The sequence below is a fragment of the Gambusia affinis genome, linkage group LG14 (genome assembly GCF_019740435.1).
Source record: "Gambusia affinis linkage group LG14, SWU_Gaff_1.0, whole genome shotgun sequence".
Classification (NCBI taxonomy): Eukaryota; Metazoa; Chordata; class Actinopteri; order Cyprinodontiformes; family Poeciliidae; genus Gambusia; species Gambusia affinis.
In genome coordinates, this window is record NC_057881.1 from 26871728 (window position 1) to 26889081 (window position 17354).

At 37.4% G+C, this 17354-nt stretch overlaps 1 protein-coding gene across 10 annotated transcripts in view; it reads left to right on the plus strand.

Moving 5' to 3' along the window:
• epb41a (erythrocyte membrane protein band 4.1a) overlaps positions 1-5364 on the plus strand; it is an 85224-nt gene extending 79860 nt beyond the window's left edge. For all 10 annotated transcript variants that reach the window (XM_044139171.1, XM_044139162.1, XM_044139163.1 and 7 more), the window contains 2 exons: positions 1244-1346; positions 3640-5364. In XM_044139171.1, coding sequence (XP_043995106.1) covers positions 1244-1342 — 99 coding nt within the window. In that variant the 3' untranslated portion in view covers positions 1343-1346; positions 3640-5364. The remainder of the gene's footprint in view (positions 1-1243; positions 1347-3639) is intronic.
• The last annotated feature ends 11990 nt before the right edge of the window (positions 5365-17354 follow it).

A 17354-nucleotide genomic window follows, 5' to 3' on the forward strand; every position in this document is an offset into this window, starting at 1 on the left:
GACCTTACCTTGCTGTCATAGCGTTGACAGTTAATAGTAAAACATTGTGTCTCTTTTTCAGATTCTTTGTTTGTGCCATTTTCCAGGTTGCCAATATTCCCAAAGTAATAGTGCATGTGGTGCACTGCTGCACACATTAAGTCACTGATATAGATCACTGAGTGGACTTGCCATTTACATTTTACATAGGAATTTTAAAAAGTTTGTTCACTGGCTGTTAATGTTTGAGCACAATGTCCACAAATAGATCCAGGCATATTAAGGTAGAAAGGTGTAATAAATATTGGTGGGAACTGTCTCTGTCAGGCCGAAACAGGTGTAGGCGTGTCCACACCAGTCCTTCAGAAAGTTATGCCTATGTGTGTATCTGAGTAGCGGTGTGGGTCCTGAAGCTGTATGCCAATTGTAATAAGTTACGCCCGGTCCCAATGCTCAGTGTGTACTCCCCTCTGTGAAGTGTGGATTCAGTCAGGTGCACATAAAGGTTCGGGTGTGCAGGTTTACAACGTGCAAAACTGTGAGAATTTGGACAATACAACCCTGTGTCTTAACTTCAACATCCAAAATGGTCATTGTTTAGGCACTTGTGCTGCTAAAAAGTACAACTACAACAAAACAGATTATTTTAAATGTACAGTTTGCTTTCCTAAGTCATCATTGGAGGTATTTGTTGGAGATATGCGTTTTTTATGACTTGTTGAATACAGAAAATTCTATGTAATCACACATGTTTAGTGAAACAAAAACTACTTCAATACTTTACTTTTGAAAACTGATTTTATTCTATTTTTGCGACAGAGCTTGCTCAATAAACTTGGCCATATTTCCAAGATGCCAAAAAATACACATTAAAATGTACTAATATGAATTTAACAGTCTGCCATTTGACTAATTATAGACATGATTGTTTTTAAAACTCATACAACCATCTCGTTTATGCAGCTAAAAGTTAGTTTGGCTTAAAGTGGAGCTAATGTGCTAACGTTCAAGGATAAACAGCATATATAAAAAATATTTTAAAAAGTGCCTGAAAATTTTTTAGGCATTGAAAATTAAAAAGACTAATGGAACTAAAATGTCCTTTTTAAAAGAAACTATGAATGTTGTGACGTTATAGACCAAATGTATCATATTTACAGCACTGTTTCATTTTAACTTAGACACCAGAATTGTAATTTGAACATGTATTTTATTTGTTGTGTTTTACTAATCCAGATTTTTCTGTCTCTTTGTGACTCTTCAGGCTTTGGCTCAGGCTATTAAAGAGGCAAAAGAGCAGCACCCAGATATGTCTGTTACCAAAGTTGTTGTACACCAGGAAACAGAGATAACTCCAGATTAAGAAGGTATGTAAAGTATAAATACATGAAGTAATAAATAATGTAATTATATCTAAATCTGTTTTATTTATAAAGCATATTTGTATGTATTTAACCTTTATTCAACTAGACATGTCTCATTGAGATGAAAAGCTATTTGTTTAAACAAGTGATGTACAATACCAAAACACATCAAACCAAGAAATGAATAAAAACTAATATAATATGAAAGAAAACGATAAAAGCCAAATTAAATAAATTGTGAGGTAAAACCAGAAACAACAACCTACTAAGGCATACTGTGTCAAAACTTTCTGAACACAAGTGTGACTTAAAAATGGCAATAGAAAAGCCAGCCTAACATGTAAGAGCAGCTTGTTTTGGAGCCGTGAATTGAAAAAACGGACATTCTGAAAGAGTTAGAGTGGAGTCCCAGAGGGGACTCAGCCCTCAAGCATCCAAGTTAAAGTCCAGTCCTTTAGTGTTGTCATCTTTAAGACACATGCCCATTGCACTGTTTTGAGTAGAACCATATTTTTTACTTATGACTTAAGACTTGGACAAAAACTTCAATTCCTCAATATGATTTACTGTGATCACACAATCTTTGCTCTGTGTTTCAAATTCCTATACTGCCAAAAGCATTCGCTCACCTGACCTGACTCACATATGAGTTTAACTGACATCCCATTCCTAATAGTAATATAATATTACTAACCCTAATATAATAGGGTTGAATATCACATTGCTCCACCCTTCACAGTTAGAACAGCTTCAGGGACGTCTGTCCACAAGGTTTAGGAGTGTTTATGGGGATTTTTGTCCATTCTTCTAGAACTGGATTTGTGAGGTCACATAGTGATGTTGGACAAGAAGGCCCGGCTCTCAGTCTTCGAGTCACGTTCATCCACACCAGACTCTGCCATCCATGTCTTTAGTATTCAGAGTTCCTTTCAGTGGAACTCAGGGGTCAGGTGTTCCAGTCAGGAACATTTGGATGGATGAGCAAATACTTTTGGCAATAGAATGTATGTTGCATTGGAGTTAACATAATGTGTTTACCTTTGCATTCACTTTATTTGAGAAGTTTTAGATACCTCAAGCCCTGAATGTCTCCCAAAAAGGTCATTGAACACTAATGAAATGAATATTATAACTGTGAAGTATTTAAGGTGTAAATAAAATGGGTACTTCAGGCATTTCACTAATGGATACTTTAGTCTTGTCCATGACTTGACTCTCCTGAAGTTATGTCGTGCACTTCAGGGAAAGAAAATCTGATTTAGGTAGATACATTAACTTTCAAACAGAAATTCATGTAGATTTATTAAAGTATTAAAGACATCGACTGCAGATAAAACCACTGCTTGGTTGACTTGGTAGAGCACATGCACCATGTCCAGAGGCTGTAGTCCTCAACAGAATTATAAATAATAATATTAATAATCATATTCATAATCTTTATTGTCATTATAGAAACCATGTAATAAAATGGCATAGCTTTATTACCAGGAGTAATAAAACCATTATAAATAAACCCAAGTTGTCTTGGGTTCTAATTGCTGTATGTTTTTCTCTCCATTTACAGCTTAATAAAATTTTAAGTAAAAGCTTTTTTAAAGAGAAAATTAGAAAACATAACAGGAAAAGAACATTACAGACAAACCTGAGCATACTCTTCATAAGATGATCATGCAACATCAGATGTATTCAGTTAGAGGCTTCTGGAATACTGACCACAACAAGAGCTCCTTCATTTTTACAGCCATCACCATTACAACAACTTTTTAAATAACCATCTTACATGACATTCGGTACAACAATGTTTCATTTCCCTTTGAGTTGAATGATCCATCCATCCATTTTCTGAACACCCTTTGTCCCTAATGGGGTTGGGAGGGTTGCTGGTTCCTCTCCTGCTGCGTTCTGGGCGAGAGGCGGGGTCACCCTGGACAGGTCACCAGTCTGTCGCAGGGCATTTGAGTTGAATGATATAGTTTTAATGGAATTGAAAATAAAGGAAGAGCTTTTGCTTTCTTGTGTTCTTTTCTTGTACTTTTGTGCTCAATGTAGTTTTTAAGCTGCTGGTTTACTAACATTAACACTTCCACTAGGAAAATATTCAAACTCATGGAAGCTCACAGGTGTTGAAATAACCTTTCCTACATTTGTGTATGGAATATTTACGTTTTATCCTTCTGCAAAAATATATTGTCTAATTCAGCTTACATTTCTTAGGTGCTTCAGTTTTGAATGTAAAATCTGTTCAACTCCACTAATATTTGTCTTTCTCTTTTTTTCACACCCATAATGCTTCTAGCTGCACCCTGGCTGACTCGGATGCCCCCCCCCTCTTTTCCTTATGTCTCCATCACAACATTTTACCTCAGCAACCACAGTCATCACATCCAGCTGCCCTGCTTTCAGCATGATAAACCAGACCTCGTCAGAGGGAAGAGGCCTCAGCGGGAAAATAGGTTTTCCTCCAAAAGTTTGAGTATTGGTTGAAGGAGACAGTCACTAAAAAGTTCTCAAGTTTCCAGAATTCCCAACACCCTTTCTATTCCATTTTCTGCCTTCAGTGCATATCCTAAAATTTTGAATGAAAATAAAATTCAAAAAATACACTTTTTCATAGTTATAGGAGTATAAGATTTGTGAATTTGTTCCTCTCCCATTTTGTGGAGATTTTAAGAAAAAAAAAAAAACATTTAAGGACATTTGGTCTTTTAATCTTGAGAATCCTACTTTATTTTTCTACAGCTTTTCTTACCATCAGAATTGGTTACCAAAATCTTAAAAGTTAAAAGTTTTTTTAACAAAGTTCTGAAACTGCACTGAACAAAGATTGTGAGATTCTACAAGTTGGGACTGGAGCTTTCCTCTCAAAGTTTTTGAATTAGTTGATACTTTCTGTACAGTAAATACTTTATTTTCCCTCTCAATGTGAAAAGATATTTTTCATTTTATGTACAAAAAGATTGATTTATCAAAGCAGGGCATTGAATTTGCTGGTGGAATTACTTGTTTCCCCCATTTGAAATTTGGCTTTGACATCCTTTGACTGTTGTAGTGTTTGTGTTACACAAAGGGTGTGGGGTGATTAAGATCACCTTGTATTGAAACTACCGTACCTTCATTTATTTAATACCATCGTTGTATTTTTAGTGTGTTTTATAGTTCAGATTTAGATTGAGAACAGTGTTTGACTCTGTAGATCATTTCTAGCTGTCAAATACACTTCTTTCCCTTTTTATTGAGCAGTGTATCATTTCAGTATTTCTGAATTTCCTTCACTTTTACTCTTCTAAATGGACAGTGTATACTCTTTCATAGTAATGGCTCTATCAAAATAAAGACGTGAAAAGTTCAGAAACTGACATCACTATTAGTGCTCAAAACCGAAGTGCTGATTGACCTGCCTCCACTGTCTTTGACTTTTTCAACAGCTTTTTTTCAACAGTTTGTTTACTATCACAGTTTTCTCTAAATGTTTCCACAGAGTTTTGTTGGCAGAGGTGTGTAAAGATCAAGTAAAGCAAGAGAAAGGAGAAAACAGTTTGCCCAACAGTGTATAATGTCCACAGAAAAAAGAAATGGGTGATTACAGTAAAATGAGTTAGAACAAAACCAGGTCAGTTTTTATCACTCATGTCCTCCTTTTAAGAACAACCATTTTTACAGGAACTAAAATCATAACTGCATTTTTCTGAGTGTTACATTAATTGTTCAGCAACATATAAAACTGTTAGTTTAATTGAGGGGTACCAGAAAGAGCCTCTTAGTTTTGCACTGCCCAGTTAGATTAGACATATGTTGTTATCGGTATGACCTGTGATTTTGTCCATATTCGTACATGATGCTTTATTTCCTTACTCCATTTAGTATTGCATGTTACAGTTACTTCACTTAGCTGTCTAATTCATCACTACACTTCTTTGTCTTATGGAAATGTTTAATATTTTCTTTAATGTGAACCCACACTTCAACCAGAAGAAGACTTGTAAAGAGCACCATGCATAAAATAAAGAACTTTGTAGGTACATACAGTTGTTTTGGTTTTCAATTATCATGAAATTTCTCTCTGCTTCTGTCACAAATACATAAAGATTTTTTTTTAGTTGATGGAATGTCACAGTAGTATTGATTGAGAATATTTTAGAAAACCTGGTTATTACTAGAATAGAATAGAATAAGTGAAAGACAGATGAAGTATTCTCCCATTGGCATTTTAGAGGTTATTAAATTCACAACACCAGAATTGTACAATGTCATCTCAACACTTTTGCTAGATTCGGTCCAAAAATCTGATCTCTGTAAAAGGTTCATCCATCCAGACTGTTGACACAAAATTAAAAAAAAAATTTTATTTCAACTAGATTAATATCCAAGTTACAGATCAGTACACTGATCTCTGAGCTGCACACAGACAGAATCTCCAAAAAACTTTGAATACAGTCTCTGTCACAACATTTCCCAACATATGGTTCTGACTTTTAGCACAGTCTTGGAATCCCATTGTCTAAGACTCCTGCATCAATAAAGCTTCATTATTAGATTTTATTGTAATTAAAAGTCAGTTTTTAATTAGATATTTCAGTTTGGGTTCAAATAAATAAGGAAGATCCAATTTAAACTTGCTTGTGCATATTACTTCACCTATCTTAGAATTGGTAAATAAACCTATTTACTAATCAAACCAAATGAGGTTACTTTCAGTTGGGCCTAAAGGCCTCCTTCACCCACACTCCCTTTCTCTCATTTATCATGTAGAAAAATCCACACCTTCTAAACTTATAGTTCTTAGGGTATCCAGAGGTCTTCTAAGAACTTTTGGGGTTTGAGCAATCAGAAAAAAACCCACCCTTCCTAAATAAATGGGGGGTGAGACCTCAAAGCCTCAAAGAAATCTGACTCTGGAAAACTGAGCAAGAAATCCCTTTTACTGCCAAATTGGTTCCGTTTGAGTCATGCTAACAAATAAATCATTTTTAGCTCTACCTGTAGCATATCTATAGTGTAATTCATTACTAAGATCAAGAGGTACGGCGCCATTTTACAATCCTGCTGGGCTTCAACCACTGTGACTAATATCTCTCTCTCCTTCACTCCTTTCTCTCACATTCACTGTAGAGATATTGACAAAAGCATAAGCAAAACCAAAATTGTTTATTTTATGCATCCCAGAGGTAGCTGCAGTTTGCAACAGCACTAAGCACAGATGGCATTTTACTATGTGGAAAATAACAGACAGATGAGAAGAAAAAAATCACCTCCTCTGTTCCTATGAACATTTTTAAAATAACAAAAGAAAAAAAATTGTGGAAGCTTGTCACTCAGAAAGTCTTTCAGACTCAAAACTTTAGTCTTGACGTGTGACTTGACTTTTACTTTTAATTTTGAATTGGATTTCAACCTGATTTCCTGACAAGACTTAAATTTTACCCAAAATCCAAAGCTTAAATCAGATACTGCTTAAAAAGTTTATATTATTAATTCATTTCACTCATTTCATATTAACAAACAGTAGAGGGTTCTGATATGGACACCCAGGGCAACATCTCATCAGGGGCGACACGAGACCTCCGTAAGTTGAAACTTGGAATATTTCACTGCTGTTATGGCCATGATCCAAACAGCCCTCATTCTATTTGATGTTCTGTCTCTTGGTTCAATGTGGACATCCTAAAAGTAACACAAAAATTGATCAAAAAGGAATCCTGGAGTTGGTCCAAATATTAGGCATGTCTCTAAACAAAAAGCAAAACATCTCACACACACACACACACACACACACACACACACACACACACACACACACACACACACACACCATATATCCAAATAATAAATAAAACAATAACCTAAATAACATATCACAAATAATTACATTACAAAATAATTTTTTTATTGAATCAAGGTCTCCCAACATCAATTTTCTAGGTACAAAATCCAAGCAAATTTATTTTGTGTCAGCAGCACAACATGATTTGTCCCTAAGGCATATAGCAGGTTTCAATCAGCCACAGACACAAAAGTCTTGTCACTGCATGTTTAAAAACAGCAGCAAGAGGCACAAATCCATGGACATACTAGATGCACTTCACAGCACAGAAAACTCACAGAACATCTCTACTGGCATGGAGAGAGAGGCAGCCGTGCATATATGTAACATTAGGAAAACCTTTAACTTGGAGAGGAGCGTAAAAATAGTCACAACAAATATAAAAGACTTTCCACTGAAAATTTTGAGCATGTCCATTATAATGATAAAAAATCAACTTACTTGCTCTTTCCTGAACTACTCAAAAACTTTCCAGCATTAATCAAGACTGGACACAGAGGAGACAGAATAAAGTCATTGCCATTTGACATGTACACATCTGCAACTTGAATGTCTTCCTCTACAAAAAGAAAAGCAACATTGGGAAGTTGACCAGATTCAACAACATTTGCTTCCTCCACAACAATGTCCTCATTAGGTATAACATTCCAGGCAGTTGCCCTGAGTTCTCAGGCACAGAGTTTAAGAGTTAATCCAGCAGTTCAGTTGTGCAGGCGTGCTGAGAACATCACATGCTAGTACTGTGTAATGATCAGGATCATTAATTAACACACACACCTTTTTTAACATCATAAAAACTAATTATGTTTGTTTTTAAAGTACATGTTTAAAGTGAAACATGCACTTTAACTTCAAAAATAAGTTTGGAAGTCTTAAAGTTTATATTAAAGGTTCTTCTATATGGTAGAAAAATATTGTAAATCTGGTTGCTGTATTTGGTCTCTAACTTTCTAGTGAATCTTTTAAAGTGTTAAATCAACTAAAAAGCTCTTCTTCTAGGAAAAACGCAGGGTTTACCTGATGTAACTGGAGGTGGACAGAGCCCACCAGCTGCAGTCTGATTCCTGAGCTCAAGGAGGTTTTGTTCTCTCGGGTTGGTTAAAACCTGTTTATGTTTGGCTGGTCAGGCTGCAATTGATCTGGACATGGTGAGGGGACAAAACAACAGGGAAAAAAATAACTTATTTTAAACTTAGGTGAGATTTATCCAGGTGGGAAGGCAAGATTTTGCCACCAACAGTATGTCAACTAACATGGCAATCTGCAGTTTCCACTTCTACCAACAGGCTTACAAAGAGAGTGACCTGAATGAACACTAGATGGGATCCAGAAGAAATGACCACATCAGACTGAAATCCACAGCAGTAACACAATAACACAGCAGAGGCAGCGAGCTGAAGAACAACGCTGATGGAGAGCAGAGAAAACAACAAAACTTTGAGCTGGAAGAAGGTCGGTGGAGAAAGTAAGAGTTGTTAAATCTTCCAGAGATATTAATATTTTTTAGCCTACTTGTATGTATGATTATTATTTATCTATCTTATGTTGGTAGATATATTCCCATAAAAATATCTAAAGATCTGTACATGTAAAGATCCATTTCCAAAATTCTCTTAGAAGTTAACACTGCAGTTAGCATTTCCCGGTCTGTGTGCATGTTGCTTTCCATTCCAATATCTGCTCTTCTATCATTTAAATGATCTCTGTTTACTATGTAGTCAACCGTTGGGGCTTCTGGCTCACCTGTGAGCCTTCAATCTTAAACTTGTGACCAATTTAATGCTAAGGATTGGTCAACTCCTCCAGGTCTTATTTGTTGTTTTTAGCTGCACAAGAACGTTCTCCTCAATCGACCTCAATCTACGTCATTAACGGTCATCGCTAAGGGCGCCATTTTTAGGTGGAGCAGTAAGCAGGCTAGGTAGAGGCAGTGTTGTATCTTTTATTTTGAAATATAGGCCATTTTTGCACTGAAAATGTGAATTTCAGACCATTACAATATAAAGGCTTCAATATGTGTTTAAAATGAAAGACGCACTTTAACTCTCACAAGCAAGCTCATGACAGAGCAAAATGAAGGTGAAACTGAGCTGACACAACAACTCCCACTCTTAAACAAAAAAGAGATTTGTTTTAAATAACCCCCTCCCTCTCTTACTTAATTCAGTGGAATAGAAAGAACAGGGTGTTAGCTGTGCACTGTGGGACAGTACTGAAAATAGCAAATGTGAGTCATAACTGGATACAGTGACATATGTTTCATCAAGTGTAGCTGCCAGGAGTCTGCAGAAAATGTGCTGAGCTATATTTTCTAGTTGGACATCACCATGCAAAAAAAAAAAAAAAAAAAAAAAAACGTTATAAATATACTCACATATATATTTAAATTTTCACACACGCACGCATGCACACACACACACACACACACACACGCCCACACACACACACACACACGCATATGTTTGTGTGGCTATCTTTGTGGAGCCTTTCCATTGACTTCCATTCATTTCTACAGCTTAACCCAGGGGTCTCAAATTTTAAGAAGGAAGGCGAGTAATACTGATGATCTGATGAATCATCACTTCTCTACTGGAGAACTGAAAAGAGCTTTAGATAGAACTAGGAATAGTGCTCCAGGTAAAGAGGAAGTGTGCTTCATTATGTTTAGACATACGAGTGATGACGTTTTAAATAAATTATTAATTTTGTATAATAACATTTGGAAAGAGGGGAGACTGCCTTGTAAATGGAAAGAAGCCATTGTTATATTGTTATTCCTATAAAGAAACATGGGAAAGATCATAGTAATCCTGGAAACTACAGACGCATTGCTTTAATGTCTAATATGTGTAAACTGATGGAAAAGATGGTGAATGAGAGATGAATACAATATTTGGAGTCAAGAAATATAATTTCTCCTTATCTGTGTGGCTTCCATAGAGGGAGAGGAGCAATAGATCCTGTTTTATGTTTAGAAGATGATATTAGAAAAGCTCAGATTAATAAGGAAACTGTTGTTGTATTTTTTGATGTGGAAAAAGCAAATGATATTGTTACATGCTCGCACTTTGCTTCCGCCTCCTGATTGGTTATTTTTGTTTTATTGTTGGCACCTTTCACGGTTCACCGGTGGGGGGGCGGGGCTTAGCCAGCCCAGGTGTTTTTAGTTGGGCTGGTGGCGCACCTGAGAGAGATGAGTGATGGTGGCGTGTGCGAAGCTGCGGTAGCAGCGGAGTTCGAAAAGGAAAATTGATTAAAAACGGTGCGGGAAGGCTCTGGATGAAAAGAGTACCTTCACCTCGGGACGGATCCACCCAGAGGAGAGCGTCGGAAGTTTTTGGCCGGGAGGAAGTTTGTCTTCGTTTGTTTTGATTTGTTTTTTTGGAAAACCGGCTGGACGCTAGGAATTTTAGCACCGGAGAAGTTACACGCCTGCCAAGACCAACCACCATCGAAATCACCAGAGGTGCGGATTTTTTAAGGAAAAGAGAAAAGAAAACTACATATATATTTAAAGACAAAGAAAACATAAAAACTATTAAACGAAACGCATGAGGGATCGCGAGGGCTTTCCCTTCTCCATGGATGCCATCTGGATTGAGGAACATAACCTACTGATTGGTCGTCTAAGGTAAGCCCCACCACACTGTGTGTTCCGTCAGGTGCCCTTTTTGTTTCTTTTCTCGGCTTCCTTTAGTTTAAAAATCATTACGCACTTAATGTTGCGGCCCCTCTCTGCCGTAATCTGTATAAAAGAAATAAGAACGAGCCAGGGTGAGGGTAGCGGGTCGTAACAATATGTTATGGAGAGAAGAGTTAATGATTAAATTACATCAATAGGTATAGGAGGTAATATGTTTAATTGGTTATGGGACTTTTTATGTGATAGAACTATTCAAGTCAAAATAGGATCTCATGTTTCACAATCATGTAAAATAGAAAATGGAACTCCTCAAGGAAGTGTAGTAAACCCAACATTATTCTCAGTTATGATTAATGATATTTTTAAAGAATTATCAATTAGTTTTGGCAAGTCACTTTTTGCTGATGATGGAGCTCTAAGGAAAAGGGGAAGAAATGTAGGACATCTTATTTTAAAACTTCAGGAAGGCATGGATAAAGTGGGGTTTTAAATTTTCAATCAAGAAGAAGTAAAAAAAAAAAAAAAGTAATGTTTTTTACAAATAAAAAAATTGGGCTTGATTAAAAAGTGGTATTTATATGGGAAAGAGTTGGAAAGGGTTGATTGTTTTGGGGAATAATGTTTGATAAGAAACTAACTTGGGGAAATCATCTCTAGAACATACTATAGAGAAAAATAAAAAGGTTCTTATTTTTCTGTGTATCATTTATTTGTTCATCAGGAGATCATACATATATTGATATTACATACATTTTACAAAGCTTCCATGACTTCTCCGATTTTTTTTTCTTTTTTACACAGTTTTTTTCCCCTTCCCTCTTCCTTCTCTTCTTCTTCTCCCTTTCCCCCTTCTTTCCCTCTTCCCTTCCCTTTCCCTGTAGCGAACATAAATCCCCGTATTGACATAACAAAAACGAGACCAAATAAGTATAATTACATTAAAAAAGAAATGCAACCCCCCTACAACCAAATAAATAAATAAATAAATAAATAAAAAATGGGGCTGGGTGGGAGGGGGGGTTGGACGGCATTGAGAAGCTAAAAGGCAACAACATTTCACTCTATTATTCTGTAAATTTAAGTCACATGACATGATGGGTCAGTCACATCAATCTATACATTATAAAGGCAGAGATTTTATGAATGTCATAAGAGGTGCCCACTTGTGAGTAAATTTTGCTGAATTACCTTTTACTGTTAATAGAATCTTTTCTATCCTTAAGCCTGATCTAACAGTATTAAGCCATTGAGAAGTAGATGGAGGAATAGGAGATTTCCAGCAGAGTAAAATGCAGCGTCTGGCAAGCAGAGAACAGAAAGCCAAGAGCTCCCCCTGCAGGCCGACAGATTAATTGAGGTCCCTGGAACTCCAAAAATGGCAATTAGTGGATCTCTTCGGATCTGGATTCCAAAAACCCCTGAGAGTGTGGAAAAGACATAGTCCCAAAATTTTTGTAAACTTGGGCAAAAGAAAAACATATGACTAAGTTGCAGGGAGAGGTCCGGCACCGGTCACACTGGTCCAAAATCGAAGTGGAAAATTTTAGAAAGACGGGATTTTGAGAAATGGACTCTGTTTATCACTTTAAACTGTACAAGCTGTAACCTGGCACATGGAGTGCTTTGGCGTATTCTGAGAATAACTTTATCCCACCATGAATCAAAATAAAAAAGTTCTTAACATTATGAGATGTTTAGCAGGTTGACATGAGGGGCAAATTTTGAATCACTTAAAAATGTTTGTGTCACTAATTCGATCAAGAATAGATTATGGGAGTGTGATATATGGTACAGTGGCTAAAACTAGATTAAAAAAACGAGATGTTACTCAAGATAGAGCATTGAGAATTTGTTTAGGGGCAGTTAAATCAACTCCAGTATGTGTTTTACAAGTAGAATCAGGAGAAATGCCATCATGTATCAGAAGACAACAGATAATGGTAAATTATATTATAAGAACATAATTTTGAATCATCCAGTTAAGAAAGTAAATTAGAAAATTGTTGGGAAAGAGGAAAGAAACAAATGAATAGTTTTGGGTGGGTTGGGGATGACAGAGTAAAAACATTTAATGTATATAACAAGGAATTTAGTCCAACAGTTTTGTGGCCTTTGAAACCTACATGGACATGGAAATATGTTAATGTAGACAGATCATTATCAAATATTAAGAAAAGAAATATAACGGATATTTGACAAGAATTTTATGAACAAATACAGAATAAATCTAATGATTATTTCCAAATTTATACCAACTGCACAGTGGTGCAGTTGGTAGAGCTGTTGCCTTGCAGCAAGAAGGTCCTGGGTTCGATTCCCGGCCCGGGGTCTTTCTGCATGGAGTTTGCATGTTCTCCCTGTGCATGGTGGGTTCTCTCCGGGTTCTCCGGCTTCCTCCCACAGTCCAAAAACATGACTGTCAGGTTAATTGGTCTCTCTAAATTCTCCTTAGGGGTGTGTGTGTGTGTGTGTGTGTGTGTGTGTGTGTGTGTGTGTGTGAGAATGGTTGTGTGTCCTGTATGTCTCTGTGTTGACCTGCCATCTGTCCAGGGTGACCCCGCCTCTCCTCCGGAACGTAGCTGGAGAGGAACCAGCAACCCTCCTGACCACATTAGGGACAAGGGTGAACAGAAAATGAATGGATGGATGGATGGATGGATGGATGGATGGAAAGACCCAAAAAATGAAACAACCAGTGTAGCAGTAGTGATTCCTGAATTAAAGATAAATATTTCAAAAAGAACATCTAACTATCACGGTGTATATGCAGTAGAATTATGTGCCATATTATTAGCTTTAGAATGGGTGGAGGATGCTAATATAAATAAAATAATAGCTTGTAGTGATTCATTATCTGCATTGTTGAGTATTAAAAAGGGAAGTACAAATAATAAAAATATATGAGATTATGGTTGTTCATCAAAATTATGTGAACAAAATAAAAATGTTATATTATTTTGGACTCCTGCTCATTTGGGTATTTTGGGTAATCAAAGAGCAGATAGGTTGGCTAAGGAGGCTATTAAAAAAAGAAGATATTGATATGCCAGTAAATTTACCTAAATCTGAAGGCAAAAGTATAGTTTGGAGAGAAAATAAGAGAAAATTAGGTGGGATAATGAAATAAATGGAAGGCATTTCTATAGGATACAAAATACAGTTGATGTAGTAAAGATTAGAGGAATAAATAGGAGGGAGGAGATAATTATAAATAGAATAAGAACCGGTCAGTTTTTTAAACTGATCTCTTTTCAAGATGTGGAGATTATGTAGTTGTGATGCTGTAGAAACAATGGAACATGTTTTTATTTGTTGTAGAAAATATGCAGATCAAAGATTATTAAAAACTGAATTAAGTTTTAATAAGGAATTGAAATTTGATAATGTAGTTGATCAGTTAAATAGTATTGAGGGGAAAAAGAAGATATTTCGTTTTATAAAAAATAGTGGGATCATTATGAGAATTTGAGGTATAGACATTAGGATCCAATAGATGGCAGTAATGCAACAATAGCTGCCGTTAAAATCTAAAGAAGAAGAAAATTTTTTTTGAGGGGGGATTTTTAACAAAACAGTTTGTTAGGTAAATTGTATATATTATTATCAAATATTTGTTGTTTCATATAGCTTTTTAGTTTTACCTATATAATGTTCTTGACTTATATACCTTTATAGTTTTATCTTAGCCTAAAGAATGTTTGTGTTGTTGTATTGCTCTGTTTCTTTCCTCCAAAAGGTCTCTGAAGAAAAGCAGTGATGACCAGGTCCAACAGGGTTGATCGCTCAGCAGAAACCTCGGCCTTCCTGACCTGATAGATCGCTATAAAACTGTCGCTGTGAAGATGTACAACTTGCTCTGTTTTACTCTGTGTCTGGAACAGAAGAATATAGTGTGTAGATAACATGTGTCTAGATAGTGACTAACATTTGCATTGCAATTATGTGATTGACGTGTTTTCCTCACCCCTTGAGAGTTGCAACGCTCTCTGTAACAGGGATCCTAACAGCAGTAAAAAGGGAGAACGGACACGTTTTGAGAAACGGACGAGATTTGTAGCTAAAAATATTTCTCTGGCTGTTTCTCCTCGCGAGTACAAAAGAATCCAACTCTCTTGTCTTTCTTGTGTTTGTTTAATTTGTCTTTAATAGGTGTTAAACCTGTCACATTTATTTATAATTATGAAAATGCACAAAATACAATTAAAAACACAAGGTATCACATCAGGACAAGCTTAAAAATAATTAAATAAGGTGCTGGTTAAATTCCAATTTTTCCTGAGTAGATATCCCATTAAAACCCCATAACTGCATGAAATTTTGCATGTTCCCAGTGGCTCTGTGGAAACAAAACTCTAGTCTCAACCTGGCCTTAATATTGACCTTCCACAGAGACACATCATCAAGTTGAGGTCCAGCCTGAAGTCTGTCTCTACGAGATAAATAAATACCCATTTTTGCTTCTGCAATTAAAAAATGTAAAATCTGACCCTTTGTTAAAACGCAGTCCATTAATAAAAATAGAACTGGTAAAAACAATGCCAAAACAGCTAAAAACACTCATCAATGAACTAAAAATATCATCAGTCTCTTACAATCAATAACAACATGAAAAACATTCAGACAGACCACAGAAAGGACAGTCGTTTAAAACCCTTGGACTAATAACTGATAAAAACGAGTTTGTAAGATTCTCCATTGGAGATCGCAAGTACGTTTTTTTTGTAGGAGGTTTGTAGAGGGTCCTCCACTGAAGGGTTTGTCCTTCCAGTCGGTCCGCCCACATGCTCATGGCTCGATTTCGCAGAGTTCTTTCATTCAGGACCTTAACGCAGGTTCTGTAGAGTACTTTTGGGCCTGTACTCTGAAGTCTCATCTGTGAGTCTTTACTGGGTAGCAGAGGACCGCTGTCTTTTGTGAAGCTGGTATTCAGGGTCAACTGAGGGATCGGGTCTGGTGAAGCTTCTCTCTCTCCCCAGCTGTCAGTCTTTCCTTCACCAGACTCAAGAAGCGCTGCACCAGTCTAGCAGATCAGACTTCAAGCAGAGAAGCAACGGCCTGGGCGTTGGCAAAGTCCGGTCCAGCCGTCTTCACCAGGTGTTTCAATGTTGTCATCTTGGACTTGTACAGTGCCTCCAACAGTCTAGGTATTGTGCCGCGACATACATCCAGTCTGGACCCACAGACCAAAGGCTCGTCTAAAAGCCAATGCAGAAAGTTCTGCTCCTGCGAACGATTTAAAAAGTTTAAAAAGGCCACAGGATTTAAAAACACCCTGATAAAAATGAGGCAACCCCTTTAACTTTAAAAGACTAAAATCAGTTAAAAACAGAGCAGCATCCAGACCCAGAAAATGAACACGCCTGAGAATGCAGCTGGCCACGTCTTTCCATACAGGGGAACCTGTCAGGTACTTCTGGAGGAACTGTATACAAAAAGTAACCATTCTACTGGCCAGGTGGACGAGGCCCTGGCCCCCCTCCTCTCTCAGTAAAAGCAAAACAGACTGCGGCACCCAGTGTAGACTGTTCCAAAAAAAGTTGACCATCTCTGATTGAATTTTCGCCAGTAATCCAGATGGTGGGTCCAGAACAGAGAGTTTGTGCCACAGCTGTGAAGTGACAAGGTTGTTTATAACCAGCACCCTACTGAATTGAGGACATGTGTAAATGTAGCCATTTCCATTTTGACAATTTGTTTTTTATTTTTTTCTCAATGTCTTCCCAGTTCTTATTCACAACATGTTTCTTGCCTAAAACACACCGAGATATTTAAAACCATCCTTTTTCCATAAAAGACCTTGAGGGAGAACTGGGAGCCCGTCAGACCACTCGCCGACTGCCAGGGCTTCGCTTTTTCCCCAGTTCACCCTCGCAGCGGACAGAGTGGAAAACTTTTCAGTGATCTCGGTTAAAATACTGACGTCTCGCTGATCTTTAATAAAAACAACGACATCGTCAGCATAGGCAGATAAAACCATATTGTTCTTAAAACCAGGTAAAACCAGACTATGAACACTCGAGTGTATTTTCTGGAGGAGGGGTTCCAGGAGAGTGCATAGAGCATCCCAGAGAGCAAACGCCTCAACACACACCCTGAAAGGAGCACACAGGCTGCCGTTGATCTTCAGCACACTCTCAATGTCACTGTACAGAACCTGGATCTTGGCGATAAGACCCTCGCCGAACCCAAACCTCCTCATGGTTTCCCAGAGGAAGCCGTGTTCGACACGGTCGAATGCCTTTTCTTGATCTAGTGAAATCAAGCCAGTTTGTAAACCCAATGAACCGGAGACCTCCAAAACGTCCCGAATTAGGTAGATGTTATCTACCATGGACCTGCTGGGGACGCGATAGGTCTGATCCCGGTGGATGACCTGCTCCATAGCTCTTCCCAGCCTAGTGGCCAGGGCCTTGGAGAGGATTTTGTAGTCGGTGCAGAGGAGGGACACGGGGCGCCAGTTCTTGATGTCCTGCAGGTTCCCCTTTTTGGGCAGCAGGGTGATCACTGCCCTGCGGCAGGACAAGGGGAGTGAACCAGTAAGCAGGCT